The 17,442-nt window shown below is 35.5% G+C and overlaps 2 protein-coding genes across 3 annotated transcripts; both read right to left on the bottom strand.

Moving 5' to 3' along the window:
* Positions 1 to 4,457: 4,457 nt before the first annotated feature.
* Positions 4,458 to 13,893, bottom strand: LOC135685768 (testis-expressed protein 11). Of its 2 annotated transcripts, none has more exons than XM_089112732.1 (9): positions 12,776 to 13,893; positions 11,227 to 11,340; positions 10,717 to 10,801; positions 10,140 to 10,289; positions 9,639 to 9,747; positions 7,310 to 7,433; positions 6,894 to 6,964; positions 6,090 to 6,183; positions 4,458 to 5,586 (listed from the first exon to the last, which is right to left on the bottom strand). In XM_089112732.1, exons 1-9 carry the CDS (start codon positions 12,803 to 12,805, stop codon positions 5,515 to 5,517), a joined length of 849 nt encoding a protein of 282 aa, XP_088968858.1. In that variant the 5' UTR covers positions 12,806 to 13,893; the 3' UTR covers positions 4,458 to 5,514. The 2 variants fall into 2 exon arrangements, with proteins under 2 accessions (XP_088968858.1, XP_065057909.1); XM_065201837.2 differs by having other exon boundaries at positions 4,460 to 5,586; positions 10,140 to 10,283; positions 12,776 to 13,882.
* Positions 13,894 to 14,433: 540 nt separating this feature from the next.
* Positions 14,434 to 16,603, bottom strand: LOC135685771 (melanocortin receptor 5). Its single transcript, XM_065201839.2, has one exon. The coding sequence runs from the start codon at positions 15,660 to 15,662 to the stop codon at positions 14,862 to 14,864; it is 801 nt and encodes a 266-aa protein (XP_065057911.2). The 5' UTR covers positions 15,663 to 16,603; the 3' UTR covers positions 14,434 to 14,861.
* Between the last annotated feature and the right edge of the window lie 839 nt (positions 16,604 to 17,442).

Genomic DNA, 17,442 nt, shown 5'->3' with positions numbered 1-17,442 from the left:
GGAACACGTAGTTTCAGTGTATTCTAGGTATGTTTTCAATTCACATAGTATTGCTACATAGTATTGAATCGCACCATAGCCATCCTACAATCCCGGACAAAAATATTGAGATAAAATGCAATTTTTGTAATTTTATACTTTACCTTGCCCCTGTGAATTCGAATCCCCCTCCTCCCCCCCCCCCCCTCAGAGCAATGTTGGATTTGTAGTTTTATCATTTTTGCTTCAAAATCATGCATTCAACACTGAATTGGGGAAGGGGGAAGCTATTTTTCAGAGGAAAGAGAAAACATAAAGTTTTCTGGAAAGTTGCAACTATTTTTGTCCAGGATTGTAGCTTAAAATTTAGAGGTTACGCTCAAATTGTGCAATTTTATAGAAAATTATCCAACATTGTTGGAAGTGGCGAGGGGAACTACTAACCTGAAAGACAAACATGCTGTTGTTGTTCCAAGAAGTTTGGTATGCATTGTGGTTTCAACACTAAATATGTTTGTCTATCCCCCCAATAATTTGCCGATATGAACAATTTTCCGCCTTAAAGGATCACGCTACTCACATTGGCTGGCCTAGCAGCGGTAGTGGATGACATTGTAGCGATAAAGTATTTACTCATTTTATAGTGCTGCTAATTTAAACTGTTTCTCTCAGCTTTACATTGCTACATTGCGTCATGCTTATCAGCCTCTCTCGTTTCTCAATCTAGAACTTTCCATCTCCATTACATCACATTACATCATCATTACACCATACTCACACATCCTTCGTCAGCAGATTTATTTTAAGAGTTAAGGTATAAATAATCGTAGAGTAAGTTAGTAAGGGTATCTTGAATTGAAGCAAACAGAACTCGATTTTTCTCTACGCGTCTTCTCAACACATCAACGGGTGAGATCGTTTTAATTTACTTTTTTGTTAATAGTTCTCAATTGAAGATAAAGGTACGAACTATCAAAACATTTGAAACTGCGAGCAAAATACCATTGGAAATGGCAAGAAGATTTAATTACTAGAATTGAATGGTGATAAGCATTTCCTTTCGCTGTTGACATAGCTGTCGCACAAACCAAACAGGGAACAACGTTTTTCTAGCCACAGCTTCACTTCAACGAAACACAGCTATTTGATTCAAAAGCTCTTGAATCAAAGTTGTCTCTGATTGGTTTAAATCGTTTAGGGGACAATAGGGGACAGACTGCCCTTAAACATTCTGAATTCAACATTTATCAACGTTGGAAGTGCGTCACAACGTTCTCACCCAATAAGATGTTAGTGGAATCGGCAAAAAATAATCAGATAACTTAGATAAAACTTTTTGGAATACTATTAATGCAATCAAGCAAAAGGAGAGGACTGGTAACAGATCCCTGTGGAACACGACAAGTAACGCAAATTTCGTTAGAACAATAACTGTTAACAAAGAAGAATTGTTTCTACAGCTCACATACGAACCAAACCAAGCCAAAGATGTTCCTCTGCTACTTTAGTGCCGATGCTTATCAAGAAAGATTTTGTCATAAACAGTGTCAACATTCTTTGTAAAAGAAGAAAAATATCACTCTTACTACCTAGATAATTCTTTATTGTTAGTTGAGTTAATCAGATTGACAGTTAATGCTACGAATAGCAGACACAGACATCAAACTGTATTTTTTGCATGAAAAAATTAGAACTCAATTTTAATCCAATCTTAGTCTCCTCCTATACAAAAAAACAAAAAAACCGTTTAAAGATAGTGAAATCCTGTATTGAAAATGGAACACGTTTCGCTAGTGAATTTTTCATGATATATAACAGATTGAAAATACACTGAAACTGATGTTCACTGCTGTTGAATCAATAACGTTGGTTATATGAATGCAGCACGATGATAATATATTTTTATTTTGTACTACGAAAAATAAAATTGATGTTTCCACTACTTTAATTTAACCGATGAATCTGTATAATAGAATTTACAAGAAAAAATTTTGAGCTTCTGCTGCTTGTCTCTTTATAGCAAGGTAAGGGCTTTTGCAGAAACTAAGCACTGAGAAGACTGTTTTCAGATGCTTCATTTTTCACAATCAATAACAATCTATATGAGATTCAAAAATGTCTCTTTCTCTGTCCCATTGTGGTACCTGTAAAGGGTGGTCATGAATAATAATATCTTACTTGAAAGCCAAATAAAAAAATCACGATGGAATACCCTTTTGCATTTGCATCGTTGTAGGCATGGGTGTCCTGAATCTTGCTTGAAGCAGTTTCCAGAAAAAATATATGCAAGGGTTGCATAATGAATTGGATAGCAACAAGTATTTTACTGTTTTGGGGGAATGGTTTGTGATAAACGCACAAACACAAAAAGGAACCGTGCAAATCATAAAGGTTATCGTAAGGACGACTGAAACGACAACAAGCTGCACATCTTTACTTGCTTGTGTTGCGTTGTCTTGTTGTGCGGCTATACTAATGGCCCTACCACGAACTACAACGACCCGATAGATGATAAATGAGTATACGAAGACCATGACACCACTGTATGCAAACATGACGATGCTGAGTATATACTTTACGTATTCCATGCTGTTACTTATGAACAGTGGATGCTGTTCAGTTTAAAGCTTTTAATCTCAACATCGTATAATTGAAGAACCGTTAGAATAAATTGCAACAGCCCAACGAGAAGATCTGTCACAGCCAGGCTTAGAAGAAGGACCTGGAATAGCGACAAGCTCTTTTTAGCTTTTAAAATTAGAATTATTTCAGGAACATTGACAAGGATAATGACAGTTGTGATAAGCAGCTCCGTTAGATGATTGCTAGAAACCATAGTCCCTCTCTGATATCTTTTCCGTGTACTTCCTATCTTCTAATGGATTACAAATTCACGTCACGTGGTGAAGAGTCCCTTTAAATTATATGCGATGCTCATCGATATGGTTAGCATGATCTGTGCTTTTGCGTCGTGGTCAGTTTTGATTTAAGAGCTGCATGGGTCCATTGTTGTCAATACCAGTATATTTATTTCCATAGATTTTAATTAAAGACTGATTAAAGGACGAAGAACCATATGTTTTTCATAATGTTTCGATGAATGTTTTAATAAAGCGACCAAAATTGTAAATTACCGGCTTAATAGTGCTCTAATTCATTTTTATATTTACTTGATAGGAAGCACCTATTTGCTGTAAGAAAGGTGCTTTTTCAATTAGATTTACGTTTTTTCAGCTAATTAGCGTATGGGATAGAAGCCGTTTCGGAATAACAATTAGAGAACATTTTATTAAGTGTGGAGAAACAGATTCTTCAATTTCAGGTAACTCCATAGCGTAGTGGGAGGTGGCAGGTTTTCTGGTCTTCAAAAATATGTGGACCCCATTTACCTCTGTCCAACTCATCATTGCCCCCCCCCACCCACCCAAATCTTACTACCCAGGCTACGCTACTGGCTGCTAGCTGTATGAGATTATATTGTCGGTATTTACAGACCAGAAGCATTGTAAACCAATACCTTTAAGTTTTCACAGTCAATAGCAGCAAAGGAAGCCAGTTAGATTTTGCTGTTATAAAATCTTCCATTCACTAACAATCTCAGATTTAGATAAAATGAAAGCCTTTTTTCGAAGAGCTCTTACGAGGTAAAGAGCCATAGTAAGATGTGCTAATGCAAAGAAGACAACAAAGTACATCTGCAAATGATCTAAGGCTTCAAGGTTACTGTAGCTGATGTAAAGACACCTATCATGACATATATTATTATCATCCACATGCAATAAGATTCGCTGAATCATTCTTTGATCACAACGGGCAATTAGCCCCTTTAAGAATGCTACTTGCATACTTTGATAGAAACCTTCTAGGGCCGGTGAAGCGTATTTGAAAGTAGAGGGGCCAAAAACTCAAAGTTCTGAAAATGTTTAGGAAAGGCCTTTAGGAAAAGAAAAAAGAAATATGGTATCTTAGGGATGACCAGAAGCTGTATTTAAAAGTGGATTTTGGCTGAGGGAAAATCCGAGGAAATATTTTGATACTTTCTTTTATCACTATGTCGCACAGTTTCGTCCATTGTAATGTTGACATGTAATAGGAAATCCCTGGCAATAACCTTTTAATTGTAACTCGTAATCAAGCCTTATTATATACAAAATGAGATGGAGTAGAAAAATAAATGAATCACGGTTTGAAAAATAACATTAGTGTTGAAATATTAACAGCAGCACTGATAATAAAATATTATGCGGCAAAAATACTCTGGGCTTCAAAACTTTCAAAACTTTCAGGCTGGTCAAAACGAGTTTTGAAAGAAGTTATTATTAGGTCTAGATCTATCTTAGTAGAAATGGATTATTGAAAAAATCAAACTTTGAAACTTTTCCAATGATACTTTCAAAGAACAAATCTGCTATACCTTCATTTCTCATTTTCTCTCTTTTGTAACATTTTTGAGAAACTTTCCGTCAACAAAGAGACAGTTTAGGCTATAAAAAACAAGACTCAATCGTTTGGTTTTGGCATCAAGTTTATTTTAGATCAGGTTTCTTAATCTATTGCCTAAGCCAAGCTGTTACTCGTTGTACAACTTGGACAATGACCGATTTTTTATATCAAATTCCCTTCTTCAATTTTACAAATGTTTTCTTTGGTAAAAACATAGTTACGAAGCTTGAGCTTAGGTCATATTTAAGAGATTACTAAGCACTATAACTTACAGAATGGTAGACCAGATTTCTTCTACTTTTGTCTAAAAATTTGATTATGCTCTGGAGAAAGCTGGAGGGGCCATGCCCCCCTCCCCCCCCCCCCACCGCTCCCTGGTTTCCCCGGCCCTAGGGATACTTGGCTATTGTCCAACCTGCTACCTCTAAATGTTCTAATGACCACAAGCTTTCTTTTCATTACGGCTCTGGCCGTTATCCTGATATTGTGTTATATGAAGTTTACATAAGTACTAACTAACTTAAAATTATCCTTTTGAAAAAAATCAACCTGGTTACTGATTACAATTTGCTTACAAATGACTTGATTGCAGTACGAGTTACAATTAAATGAGCTCCTCCAAAAACCTAATGAAGTGAACATCTTGAAGCTGCAAATGAGGATTAATTAAGGAAACAGGCTCCCCCTACCCAAAGTGAAAATCGCGGTTACGCCACTGCCACTGTCATATAAATACAGTAAATATCAACCTATACTTTTAGTATAAATATCAACGCTAGCCTGCAAAACGGGAATTTGATTAAAGTTACCAAAGGCTACCTAGCATCTTGAATGTTTTTTGGTCATTCTCAATCCTTTATGTGTCTTTGTGACCGTGGTTCAAACGGATACAAGAACGCAGAGCTACAAGAAGTTGTGAAAGGACGGGAGCAATTAATTTGATGCAACAGTTCTTACAGCAAACGAAATAAATCAAATGGCTGCAACAACATTAAGATAAACTTCTTTGAATCTAACCACAAATTCAGAATGGTTTATATTTAAACAAGGTTAATGAATCTCCCCGGATTGAAGAATCTAAGTGCTTTGTTTTCATTCTTCAACTTGGCTGCGAATAGATGTGCGTTCTCTCTTTTCCAATATTTCAGCAAATACGGATGTCATCTTAACAAAGAATAAATTTTAAGAGGATTTTCTGTCACTTAAACTGGGTTTTGGCTGGGATAGGTAAATTTGATATCTAGAAATTAAGGGTTGATTTACTAAAATATCAAATTAATCAAAATCCAATCAAAGAAGTTAAGAGAGATAAAATTCTTTGTAAGGCTGATTATCTCATTTCATTCCACAATCTCTTTTGAGAATTCCAATTAATAGCAGATACAAGTCAATAAAAAAGGTTGTATCAGCTTCTGGTACTGGAAAACATAATGAAATTTCTGTCAATCGGTCTAGTTTTTATCGCAAAAAGATTTCTCCCGTCCACACTTAGAACTTAAACAAAAATGGTATTCGCTTTTAAAAAGAAAAGTCACAAGGCGCAAATTGAGCACCTTTGTCGCACCTTTGAGCACCAGTGATTCATTCATAGTTACCGGCAGTCTTAATTTTTCTCACTTGCTTTGGGTATAACAGGATAAAACATTCAATATGCCATATATACTTACATGTGATGTATAGTTGGATTTTAAAGTATCAAGCTGGTCCAGAAATTTCATAGCCATGCCACACCATCTTTCGCATGCGTCAAATTCGTGTGCGCTAATATTATAGGAAGCAGGTTACTAACAATGAAACTTGCAAGCAAAAAAGGCTTTTTTTTAAGATCTTATATTAGAAAGCATTGGTATGTCAGCTCGTCTTAGGCACCATGTCCCAAAAGATATCCTTTTTTATATATACAATGCATTCATACAGCCGCATACTAATCATGGTATTGTAAATTGGGGAGGAACATACAAGTCTGTCTTAAATCCTCTAAGAAAAAGCATGAAACGTGCTGTGAGTTTGATTGAATTTCAGTCAAAAATATCTCAAAGTCAACCACTTTTTAACGAATTGAAGCATTTAAGTGTTAATGACTGAATGTATGCATAATATCAGTAATAACATCCCAGATGAAAACTTTTGCAGACTCTTTCAATTAACAACAAGTAGCCAATTCAGTTCATTTGTATTAAAAATTGTTGCTTAATTAAGGAAGGGCACTTGGCTCGATAGCTCTTTTGAGTTTTTTCCAAGTGTCCTAAGCTTAATTAATTTAACATATCTTTATTATTACTATTAGTATATTATAGTTCAAAGCTTGAATTCGAATTGAATTGAGGAAGAAATTTAACTACTTCGATTCCTTATTGTACAAGAAGCAAATTCCCTCATACTAAAGCGTTCTGCTTTATTCTTTACCATGTATACTTAATTGCGCACGTCTCTGTGGCCAAAATTTGAAAACTGAAATGAAAAAAAATTACCTGAAAAGATGTACTCCGCAGTTCCATGCTTTTGTCATAAGCCAAAGAATTTCCATTTCTGGATACGAATTCTACGGAGGGAATTTGAAAATGGTTAGAAATCAATGCATGTTAATATCAAGTTAGCCTTTATATTTTACTTTTGATTGAGAACTGAACTTGAACCTCAAATGCTTGTGTTAATTGAATTATCTTATATCTTTATCTACAGGGCCATCGAATAACGTAAACCAGCTGTGAGGTGAAGTGGGAAAGATTGCAAATCTGAAAGGCTAAAAGAGAATACCTAGAGGTATGTACGTAGTTTTAGGCCACAGTTTTTACCAAGTACAAGTCTTTTCTTTGAAGTGTCTGGCAATTTGTATGTACTTTGCGTAACTTTTAAACGAAGGCCATTTTGCTCATAGAAGTTTTACCTTGGGAGCTTTCTGAATGATTTCCAAAATGTTTTGGTAGTATTGGTAAGTCTCCTCTTTGCTCTGAGGGTTGCTATTTCCACCTTCATTGATAGAAATATTGACCAGTGTGTGTAAATCTTTACTGCAATTCGAACAAGAGCAAATAATTCACGACTTTATCTAAGCTAGGCGCGGCTCTATCTTTGTGAAATATCACTCACAAAATAAGAAAACTTTATGAAAAATGATGATTTCTTCAGATCTAATGTCACGTTTTTACCTGAAGTTCTAAAGATCTTAAAATCTGACGACAGTTTTGATAATGAAAAAGAATCACATTATTTTAACTCATATTATAGGAGTAACGTTTCAGGGAATTTTGGCACTTTCAATTATTTGATTAAAAAGAGCCAGGCGCGCAACCAGAAATTTCAGAGGGCAGGGGTCCAAGACACAAAAAGGGCACTAATTAAATTTCATTAAAGGTCCACCGGGGCATTTGTTTAGGTACGGCGAAAATATGAGCAGTTAGTAAATCTGTAAATATTGTACGCCAGACAAGTGAAACTGATCAATAGAGAAAAGTTGTGGTGTACGGTTTATTTTGTGGTGAGGTGTGATTTACTTTTTCCTTTTAATTTTAACTATGCATATGACTTCTTTCTGTCTGCCGTACAGTGCTGCCGAGAAGTTTAGGAGGCCCGAGGGAGGGGGGGAATGGAAAAAACAATGCCTCTTGCGAGCGAAGCGAGCAAAAATTTTGCCACCACACTCTTGCAAATAGCTTAAATTCACTAATTCGTTTAAGATGTTTTACTTTTTAATTGTAATTTTGTTACTTTTAATAAATTCCATTTAAAAACGGAATTCATTGCTTTGTGAGGCTCTAGACCTCGAGGCCCTAGGGCAGTTTGCCCCTTTGTCCCCCTCTCGGCGACTCTGCTGTCATCTCCTTTTCCCAGCGCCAGCTCACTTTTGAATAGCAGCCCATCATCTTCCATATCCGAAGACATTTTGCTCTTTGAAATATTATTATTGAATTCTTTGCTTCGCACTACAGTGGGGGTAGGTTGAACAGTTTCACGAGCCTTGCCTTCAGCTGGTTTCTGTCTCCAAGTCTTGCTTTCAGCTGATTTGTAATACTGACAAGGAACGGAACAGCTGAACATCAACTTTTTGTGCCATCTTTACTGCGTTCTAATACCAGTCCGCGAATATTTCTCTGCATTCGCTCGTTTCATGCAAAGGTCTTCTATGACCCTGTCAACTATGTGACAGGCTTGAAAAATGTCTTGGTCGACCCAACAAGCTCTTACAAGCTCTTACCAGAGGTCGTAGAGGCTCTATCCCGTTCAAAATCTTGTGCCTTTATTTTGGTTTTTGAGTCCCAGAACCATTCTTCTTCAAAGCCAGTGCGTGACGCATCATAAAACACGCTGTAGAGTTGGGGCTTGAAGATATACTCTATTACTGCAACATGATGACGTTCGACCCAACAAGTACGTGAAAAATTGACTAAATAATTTATCTGTATTCCTGGGAGGTCCATTACATCTCCGTAGTGTGTCATTCACTGTATGACCAACCATTTTAGCGTAATAATCAAAATATTCAAGCAATTTTCCAAGAAAAAGGGCACTTTTCCCCTTTTGAGAAAAAGGGCAGGGGTCTGGACCCCCAAGACCCCCCCCCCCCGTAGTTGCGCGCCTGAGAGCTTAAACATGCTTTTGGCATGATACAATTATCTTTGAATATCTACGTTTGAATATTTCAGTAAAGATGCGAATAGTAACCAATCAAAATAATTCAGTCAAACTTCATTTGAAACTTTGAGATTTGGAGTCTTAGTACCGTTTATCTATATGGTTCCAGCAAAGTTTTCAGTATACGTGGTAGAGATGTCACGACTCGATGACCGATATTTTGTATGATTTTCTGTCATTAGAAATTTTTTTAATTGAGACATAAGCTGTGAGTTTTTAACAACTTTCATCATTAATCTAAACTACGTTTCGAAATCAGTCGATATCCGAAAGCAAGTCTTCTGTTAATGTATTACAGCCATGTACATTTTGTACAAACTGTTAAACCAAGACTCAAAGCAGTTGTTCAAATGCATACTGGTAGAAATGTATATGGCCTGAGTTAATTTAAAATTTCTGGGGCTGTGATTGGCTCTGCGGTGAGATTCAATTCAGCTTAAGACCTCTGCCCTATAATGTCAGGACAAACCTCAAAATAGTCAGCTACTATAAGAGCGTGCTAACTGGGGGTGTGAAAGCATACAAAATATAGTTTGCTATGCATATGATTTTTTAAATTGACAGATTTTTTGAAAAATTTTTACCTAAGTTGCAAATAGTCAGTTCTTTGGTCTTCAAGATGACACTTGATAGCCATTTTTAGCGCTTTGATCCCTTCCGGATTATGCTTGGGTGAGATTTCTAAAGCAGTTGCTGTAAGGAAAAATAATCATTTTATTATTTTGCAACATATTTTTCCTGTATTTTTTATACTATCTTTCTTTGCATCAATTCCATTGGTCGATACATTTAAATGGTCTTAAGGTTTTTTTCTGCGTCATTCTTTCAAAAGATTGTGCTCAACTGCCTTCTTTCTTTTGTGCCAGTTAATATGCTGTTTTATCTTTCCTTTTTTACAAATCTTCAACACAGAGCTGATTATCTTTCAAATTTAGAATAACGTGCACTCGTGTTTTTTCCCTATCGTTTTCTGTATTTTCATATCATTTTCATAAACATTATCTGCTATTACTGATATTAACAAGATATACAATACTGGTGTGAAAAAACTCTGTCTGCCCGACAGTTATTATAGAATTGCTTGCCTGCAATAGTCTCGAACGTTTTGGCATCAATGCTGTGTAGATCTTTAGCCTTGTCAATGATTGTTTCAGTGCTTTTGTAACCTAGTCTTGCTTTTGCTTCGAATTCAAGGCAGATCAACATTGGCAAGGTGAGATCTGTCTTCCCTAAAACTGGTTTTGAGAAATGCATAAAAGATCCGAACTAACAATATTTGTTGACCAGTACAACAATTATAATCAGATGCAAAAGATTATGGCTATAAATTCAATTTTATAGCCTTGAAAATAATTATCACACGATTTAGTCATGAACCTTCCTCAGTAATGTAAATTTAAAGAATTATAGATGCATGTACAAACAACTGATACATTAATTACTTAGACAAACTTTTCTTATAACAACGAAAATAAGCCAGACTTAAACGAAGCGTGTCTATATGTCTGTACTCTAGTTACTTTTCTTTTTCTTATTAAAGTCCACGACCCTCCCTTGGACATTCTGTATACAGAGAAAGCTTTCTATGGCACGGGAGTATGTTTCGATGTAAATGAAAAATAGTTGCATGAATAAATGCTGATATATGCACGATCTACACACCACTTTGGGGCTGATCTTGAACGCTTTCCTGGTATATTCGTTCGCATTTTTGAATGTAGGAAACAACATCATTCAGTATGCGCATCTAAAAAAGATTTTACATTTCCGCTGTTACACGGCAAGAAGTTCTATCGCCTGTTTTATTCCTTTTGAACCTTTGAAAAAGACCAGGTGTGGAGAAGACAAATTTGAAATGAAGATTCAGCGCGTACTTAGTTATTTTATCTACATGCACATTGAGGATGCTGGTTTACAAAACCTATTAATTATTGTTATGCAAGATAAAAAGAAGCAGTTCTTGCTTTCATTTGAATAATCAAAGACCAAGCGGTTATCTACTACTGTACCAGAATTAATATTGATGTTGTCTGACAGAAAAATTTACCAGTGTGTGTAAATCTTTATTGTTATATAAAAAAGAGCAATCATTTCACGAAGAAAGAATTCTATCGACATGGCAGCACAAAGTATTCTTTGATTGAAGTGTGAATACAAAAGAAGACTACAGACCTTTTCATTTTCATCTGTTGCATTTTTCGAAGTTTCAATGCCTGCTGCAGAAGCCATCAGTAAACACGTTCGTTGTTGGACTTTGTTACATTTTGTTGGAATCAGTTGTGAAAGCTGGAACAGAATAACAAATCGCTCTTTTTTAGCTAGGTTGACTATGCAAGTAGACAGTTCTATGTACCAAGCACAAGGTACACATAGACTTATGACACCAGATAATGGTAACCTTTTTTCGAGATGTATTCTTTGATAAGTAAATCGAGACCAGAAAGATAGTTTTAGATGGCGCTAAAGCCAGAATTTATAAGTTTTCCAAGCAAAAAATCCTTCTGTTTATAATTGGTCAAAAAGCACAAAGTCATCCTTTTTTATAAATTTGACTACCTCTTGCAATGAAAAATTTCGCTTTCATTTTATTTCTGCTAATGTGTGAATTCATTTGGAAAAGCCTTGCATATCGAATTGGGTTCCAAAAACTTCGAATTGTTATGTCAGGAATTTGAGTATTAAATACAAACTCCTCCTGTATCTCTGTAGTCTAAAATGCCTGTGCAGCGTAAATAAGGTGAAGAATTTTTCCTTGCTTTAGGACATCTTTCTCATAAAGAGAGATTATCACTTTGATACTTAGATATTGATTGGCAAACGTAATGTGAAATGATGTTTCCACAAAGTTTGCTCTAAATCAAATTCCTTTGAAGGGGTGTCGCTAAGAAGTAAAGCATGGCTAAAAAATTGTTATAAAATTATAGAATTTGTGAATTTGTTTCTGTTCTATTTGCAAGTTTTGGAAACAAAACCAACTTTCAGTGAATTGATGGGGAAAGAGTCCTTGCTTATGTATTAAAATCTCAATTGATTGATAATATGATATAGCAGAACTATCTGATTTTAAAGATTATATGCTCCACATTTAGCAATTCGGAAATAGATTTTTGTAGCGTCTTCATCGTGCTATTATGTTGCTTATCATTTCGATGGAACAATATTTTTTCAAGATTGTTTCTGCCTACTGTAGTGTACTGTCCTCTCATGTCCAAGTGATGGAACCACAATGCTTCATGATATAATCTGATTGAACTTTTTTGAAAAACCACGTTTATGAAGACGCTTCGCGAGATACAGCTACATGAACGTATAATTCTCTTTCTTACTAAATCACTACAATTTTGTCTTGGTACTAAGATTTATTGACCAAGCCAAAAAACAGTTAATCCTGTTACGTATTTTTGGTCATATAGTCCTCTATGGTCTGTCTTGTTTAAAGACATATGAAAAACAGCATTGCAACTTGTAAGACTCACCACAATGGGAAAAGTTAGCAAGGAGGTAGGATTCTCACACAGCTCCAAGAAAGAACATCTTCGGGAGATAAATGGGAAGTTATTCGAAGTATCCTTAGTTTCGCCATAGTTGTAAATTAGCAGCAAATGTGTCTGAGTACCTCTGGTTGTGTATACCAATATTTATACTCTTTACAGATCAAGATAGATTAACTATCAACTTGACACAAAATTCTCAAGCATTATATTAGCAATGTAAAGCTCACCTCAAAGCATAGCACGAAATAACTGAACATTTCTTTATGACTGTCTTGGCAGCTGAGCCCCAAGTTCCATGCTGTAATAAGGCAATAACTAATGTGAACAATTTGTCAAATTTATGTAGCAGAGTCAAGTAGATTGTCTTTTTCACGATTGTAGCACATTGCATCGATACAGAGCAGCTTATAAAATACTTTACTAATGCTACAACACAACACAGCCTAAAACAAAACAAAGCAAAACAAAACAAAACAAAACAAAACAAAACAAAACAAAACAAAACAAAACAAAACAAAACAAAACAAAACAAAACAAAACAAAACAAAACAAAACAAAACAAAACAAAACAAAACAAAACAAAACAAACTTCATCACACAATATTTCTGAAACTTGCTAATTTCATATCATTCTTTGAATCGCATTTGTGCTTTTACCATTTGCGGCTAAGGTAGAATTCAAATGTCTGTAGGCAGTTAACAATATGATTATTATCAAGCATGAGTCTTTTCAGAAACGTGCAAGTGAATTGTAATAGTTTCTAAATTTGTAAGATGTGATGGGGCCAGAACCAAGCACAATACTTAGTGCCTTGATCATGCCTTTCTTCAGTGGCCAGTGTTTTTCTGTAGAATGCACCTTCACTCGCCATACCTCCCCTCTCGCCTGTCGTATACATTAAGTACTGGTGGAATATATTTTCGGTGAAGCAGGGCAACTGAAAATTAATTCCACCGATTTTTTTCAAAACTGAAATATTTTGAAACTGAAATTTTCAAACAATAGCAAAATCTCGTTTCACACCGATGGGCATCCAAAAAACATTGTTTTCCTTCAATTTTGTTATCAATTTTCAGTTTCTCATTCTCCCTCGTCATCAACCAAGCTCAACGTCACTTTCTTCTCTTTCGGTCTCTTTATCCAAGTTCTCTAAATAGGCTAAACTGATGCTTCTCCTTGCCCTTCATCATTTCTCTTAGTTATTTCTTTCTAACGTTCCAGCGGTTTCAATTTGGACGCCTCATTTTTTAACACAAAATCGATCATAATATCATATCCCTCGTGATCGGATAACATTGACGATCAAAAACAAAAAATGAAATAAAAATAAACCTCCTCTAAATAAGAGTTTTTGACAATCTGGCTTTGACTATCAATCAGTTCTATTCATTGGGCTGACATCAAAGTTTTCTTGTAACTTTTAAGATTGCCTTTCAGATGATTTTATTTTGAAGATAAAAATAACTTTGCTTTACTTGTTCCATTACTTTACTTACCGAAGCTTTTTCATTCTACTCTCACCGAAATTTACACCGAAATTTCAAAAATATAACCGAAATTAATCCATTGAATTTTTTGTACCAGATTTTTTGGTACTTAATGTATGTTTTACCTTGGGTTCTTAACACTTTGTTGTTGTTAAAGTTACGCTTCGTTATGATTCTGTGACAATCTTTGAAAAAAGAAATGTACAGGTAAATGGTCACAGCTTCACGTTCACTGAACCAGAATAATTCCGGAAAAATTTGTTTCAGACCTTTTTTGAATTTTTACCGTCCATTTCCTCAAAGACAAAAACGTAATGAGGTAAAGATACGAATTATCGTCCAATTCTAAAATAAGTGACCGGAACTGAATCAGAGAAAGACGACATATGTTTATTGCATTCATTTGTGCATTCATTAAAGCATTAATCAAAGTTGCTAAACTCATGTTTACAGCTGATACTTAATAGAATATAACAATAATCCGTTCTAAGTATTGTTCAATCAGAAAAGTTACTATTGCCTTCTAATTTAGATTAGAAGTTTAATCAATCAGGCACAATCTAAAGAAATCGCAATAAGAATTGCTTCTGATAACAGCAAAATATTCAAAAGTTGTCAAATAGTCATTAAATTTTACAAGAGAATGCTGTTTTGCAGACACTCATTACACTAAATACCGAGAATACTGTTCTGGGGTCTTTCATGTTTTCACAGTCAAGATCAATATATTTGTGCGTTTTTCAAGCAAGTCTTTTTTCTGTCCAATTTTGACACTTGAAGAGGTTGTCATAAATGACGTTTTACTTGGAAGCCAGTTAAAGGAAATCATGTTGACTTTGTCATTTGCATTTGCGTCGTGGTAGGCGCGGGAGACTTGATTTTTGCTTGTAGAAGCTTCCAGAAAAAGTAGACGAAAGGATTGCACAGTGAATTTGATAGCAGCAAGTATTTGATTGGTTTTGGGACACTTTCTGTGATAAACGCAAAAACACAAAACGGAATCGTGCAAATCATGAAGGTTACCGTAAGGACGACTGAAACGACAACAAGCTGCACATCTTTACTTGCTTGTGTTGCGTTGTCTTGTTGTGCGGCTATGCTAATGGCCCTACCACGAACTACGACGACCCGATAGATGATAAATGAGTAAACGAAGATCATAACACCACTGTATGCATACATGATGATGCTGAGTATCCGTCTTACGTAATCCATGCTGTCAGCAACAAACAATGGCATAAGTGTCAGAATGCTGATGCACCAAGTAATCGCAATGTAGATGGCTATGCGTCTTCGTGAGACTAGATACTTATGTTTCAGAGGCCAGATGATGGCGAGGAAACGATCAACAGTTATCGCGTTGACGTGATTCACAGATGCTGCAACGGTAAAATATAGGATGCTGTTCAGTTTAAGCCTTTTCCTCTTGATACCGTGCACTTCAGAAACCGTTATAGAAAGTTGTGACAGCCCAACAAGAAGATCAGTCACAGCCAGACTTAAAAGAAGGAAGTGGAACAGCGACAAGCTCTTTTTGGCTTTAGCAATTAGAATTATCTCAGGAACATTGACAAGGATGATGGCAGATGTGAGAATCAGCTCCGTTAGGTGATTGCTAGAAACCATAACCTTTTCCTAATCGATTTACATATACTAATAATCTCTTAATGTGACGTAGAGCGCTGAAGACGACAATACAGCGTTAGGCATCACGGCTCCCTCTTATAAAGCACGCCTTATGATCTTATGTCAATATTCTTGAACGGTCTCGGGTCTGAGATTTGGGCATGTTATCAATAACTAGCCAATAAGGATGGGTCATCGGATTTTGCATGTGATCACATATTTGTCCGAGCTCAAAATATGGGATATATATTTCAGGGGGGATTCGTTCCATTTGATCTGTTTCTATTCATTTCATTTTAAATTCCAATTCATACCGATCTTTGCAACAAAAAACAACGGATAACCTATGGTTTAAATTCCACACAATGAAGAAAATGGGGATAAAATAATGCAACGTCATATAAATGATTGTAAAAAACCAAGGAGATTTGCATGCAGGGATTTTTAAAGAAGGAGCTCTCTCAATAGATAAAACAATCGAGGAGAGAGCGACCTCTGTAATAAAAGCCTACCTACTAATTGAGTGATTACACCACATGCTGCCCAACATGAAGCCACATGATCAGCGAAAACAACTGCTACACAACCTCCGCTCCCTCCGAAAAGAAAAGAGCGAATACCGCATAACAGCCATTCCCATCCACCCCACAGCCCTGCATAAAGCTGCCCACGGTGACATAGTTCTGAAGGTCTGTACAAAAAGTCTACTGTTGTTATCTAATGGAGAACAGACGCAATTTGAATGTTAATCAAAAATTTCTCATTGTTTGATGACACAGGGAATACTTTTTCTAATACTTGGCATCTGCGTATCTAGTAGATCTCAAAACCTCATAGCAGGTTGCTTTCTTGAGCCATAAAATAATCAGCAATGAAGGTTTGCCTTGCATCTTTCTATCTTTATCATACCATGCTGATGAACAGATGTCAAAGTTTCAAAAAAATCATTAAAGAAAGAAGAAATCATATAAACAGATTAATAAAGGAACGTAAGCAGCTTTAACTCAAAAAATTTTCAATTTATAAATTTCAACTTAGAAAAAAATTGGTGTAGATGGAGATTTGGACTGCTTGAGGGCAATAGTTCTAACAACTCTTTTGTAGTAGGTAGGACCCTAGTAGAACTAGGACCCCAAACTAGACAAATGAGAAAAATAAACAGGTATCTATAGAAACTTAGGCATTATTAGCTAGAAGATGCAAAACTACATCAGTCGCTTATCCTTGAAATTTGTTAATTAGAGGCTAGCTTTATTTTATCGGAAATTTTCCTTTGAACATTTTAATAATATGGTTAATATCTAAATTTAATTTGTTCCACTATTGATTTAATATTTTCCTTGTATTAGACAATTATTTACTATTCAAAGATTGGCATGTAAATAAATTTTTAACTGGAATCGGTCTTAACAGCGATTAATTTTTTGAGGATAATTGCTTCAAAGTTTGAAAATCAAATCCCGTTCAAATAAGCATGACAAAATACAAAACTAATGAGTATATGACGTCAAATTAAACTTGAATGTGAAGAGAAATTTATATCCAGATGCTGGCCGCATGTGACGTCAGAAGAAGAATAGTATGTTCGAAAGGTTTCTTGGTTCTGATCTTGATTTTGCTGGTCGCAAGTTGATCTGTTACATGACAGATTCTTTGGAAGTGAAGAACTGGAATCTATGAAGTGATACTCATGTGCCAAAAATCGCGTATATACGAAATTGAACAGATGATAAGACTTTTCCAAAAGCATAAATGTGTTACTTTCAACAATTTCGTGTTT

The sequence above is a fragment of the Rhopilema esculentum genome, chromosome 15 (assembly GCF_057945365.1).
Source record: "Rhopilema esculentum isolate cy_ngs chromosome 15, ASM5794536v1, whole genome shotgun sequence".
NCBI classification, from domain to species: domain Eukaryota; kingdom Metazoa; phylum Cnidaria; class Scyphozoa; order Rhizostomeae; family Rhizostomatidae; genus Rhopilema; species Rhopilema esculentum.
Note: the sequence above shows the minus strand (reverse complement) of the source record. Positions and strands in the feature narration are given on the sequence as shown.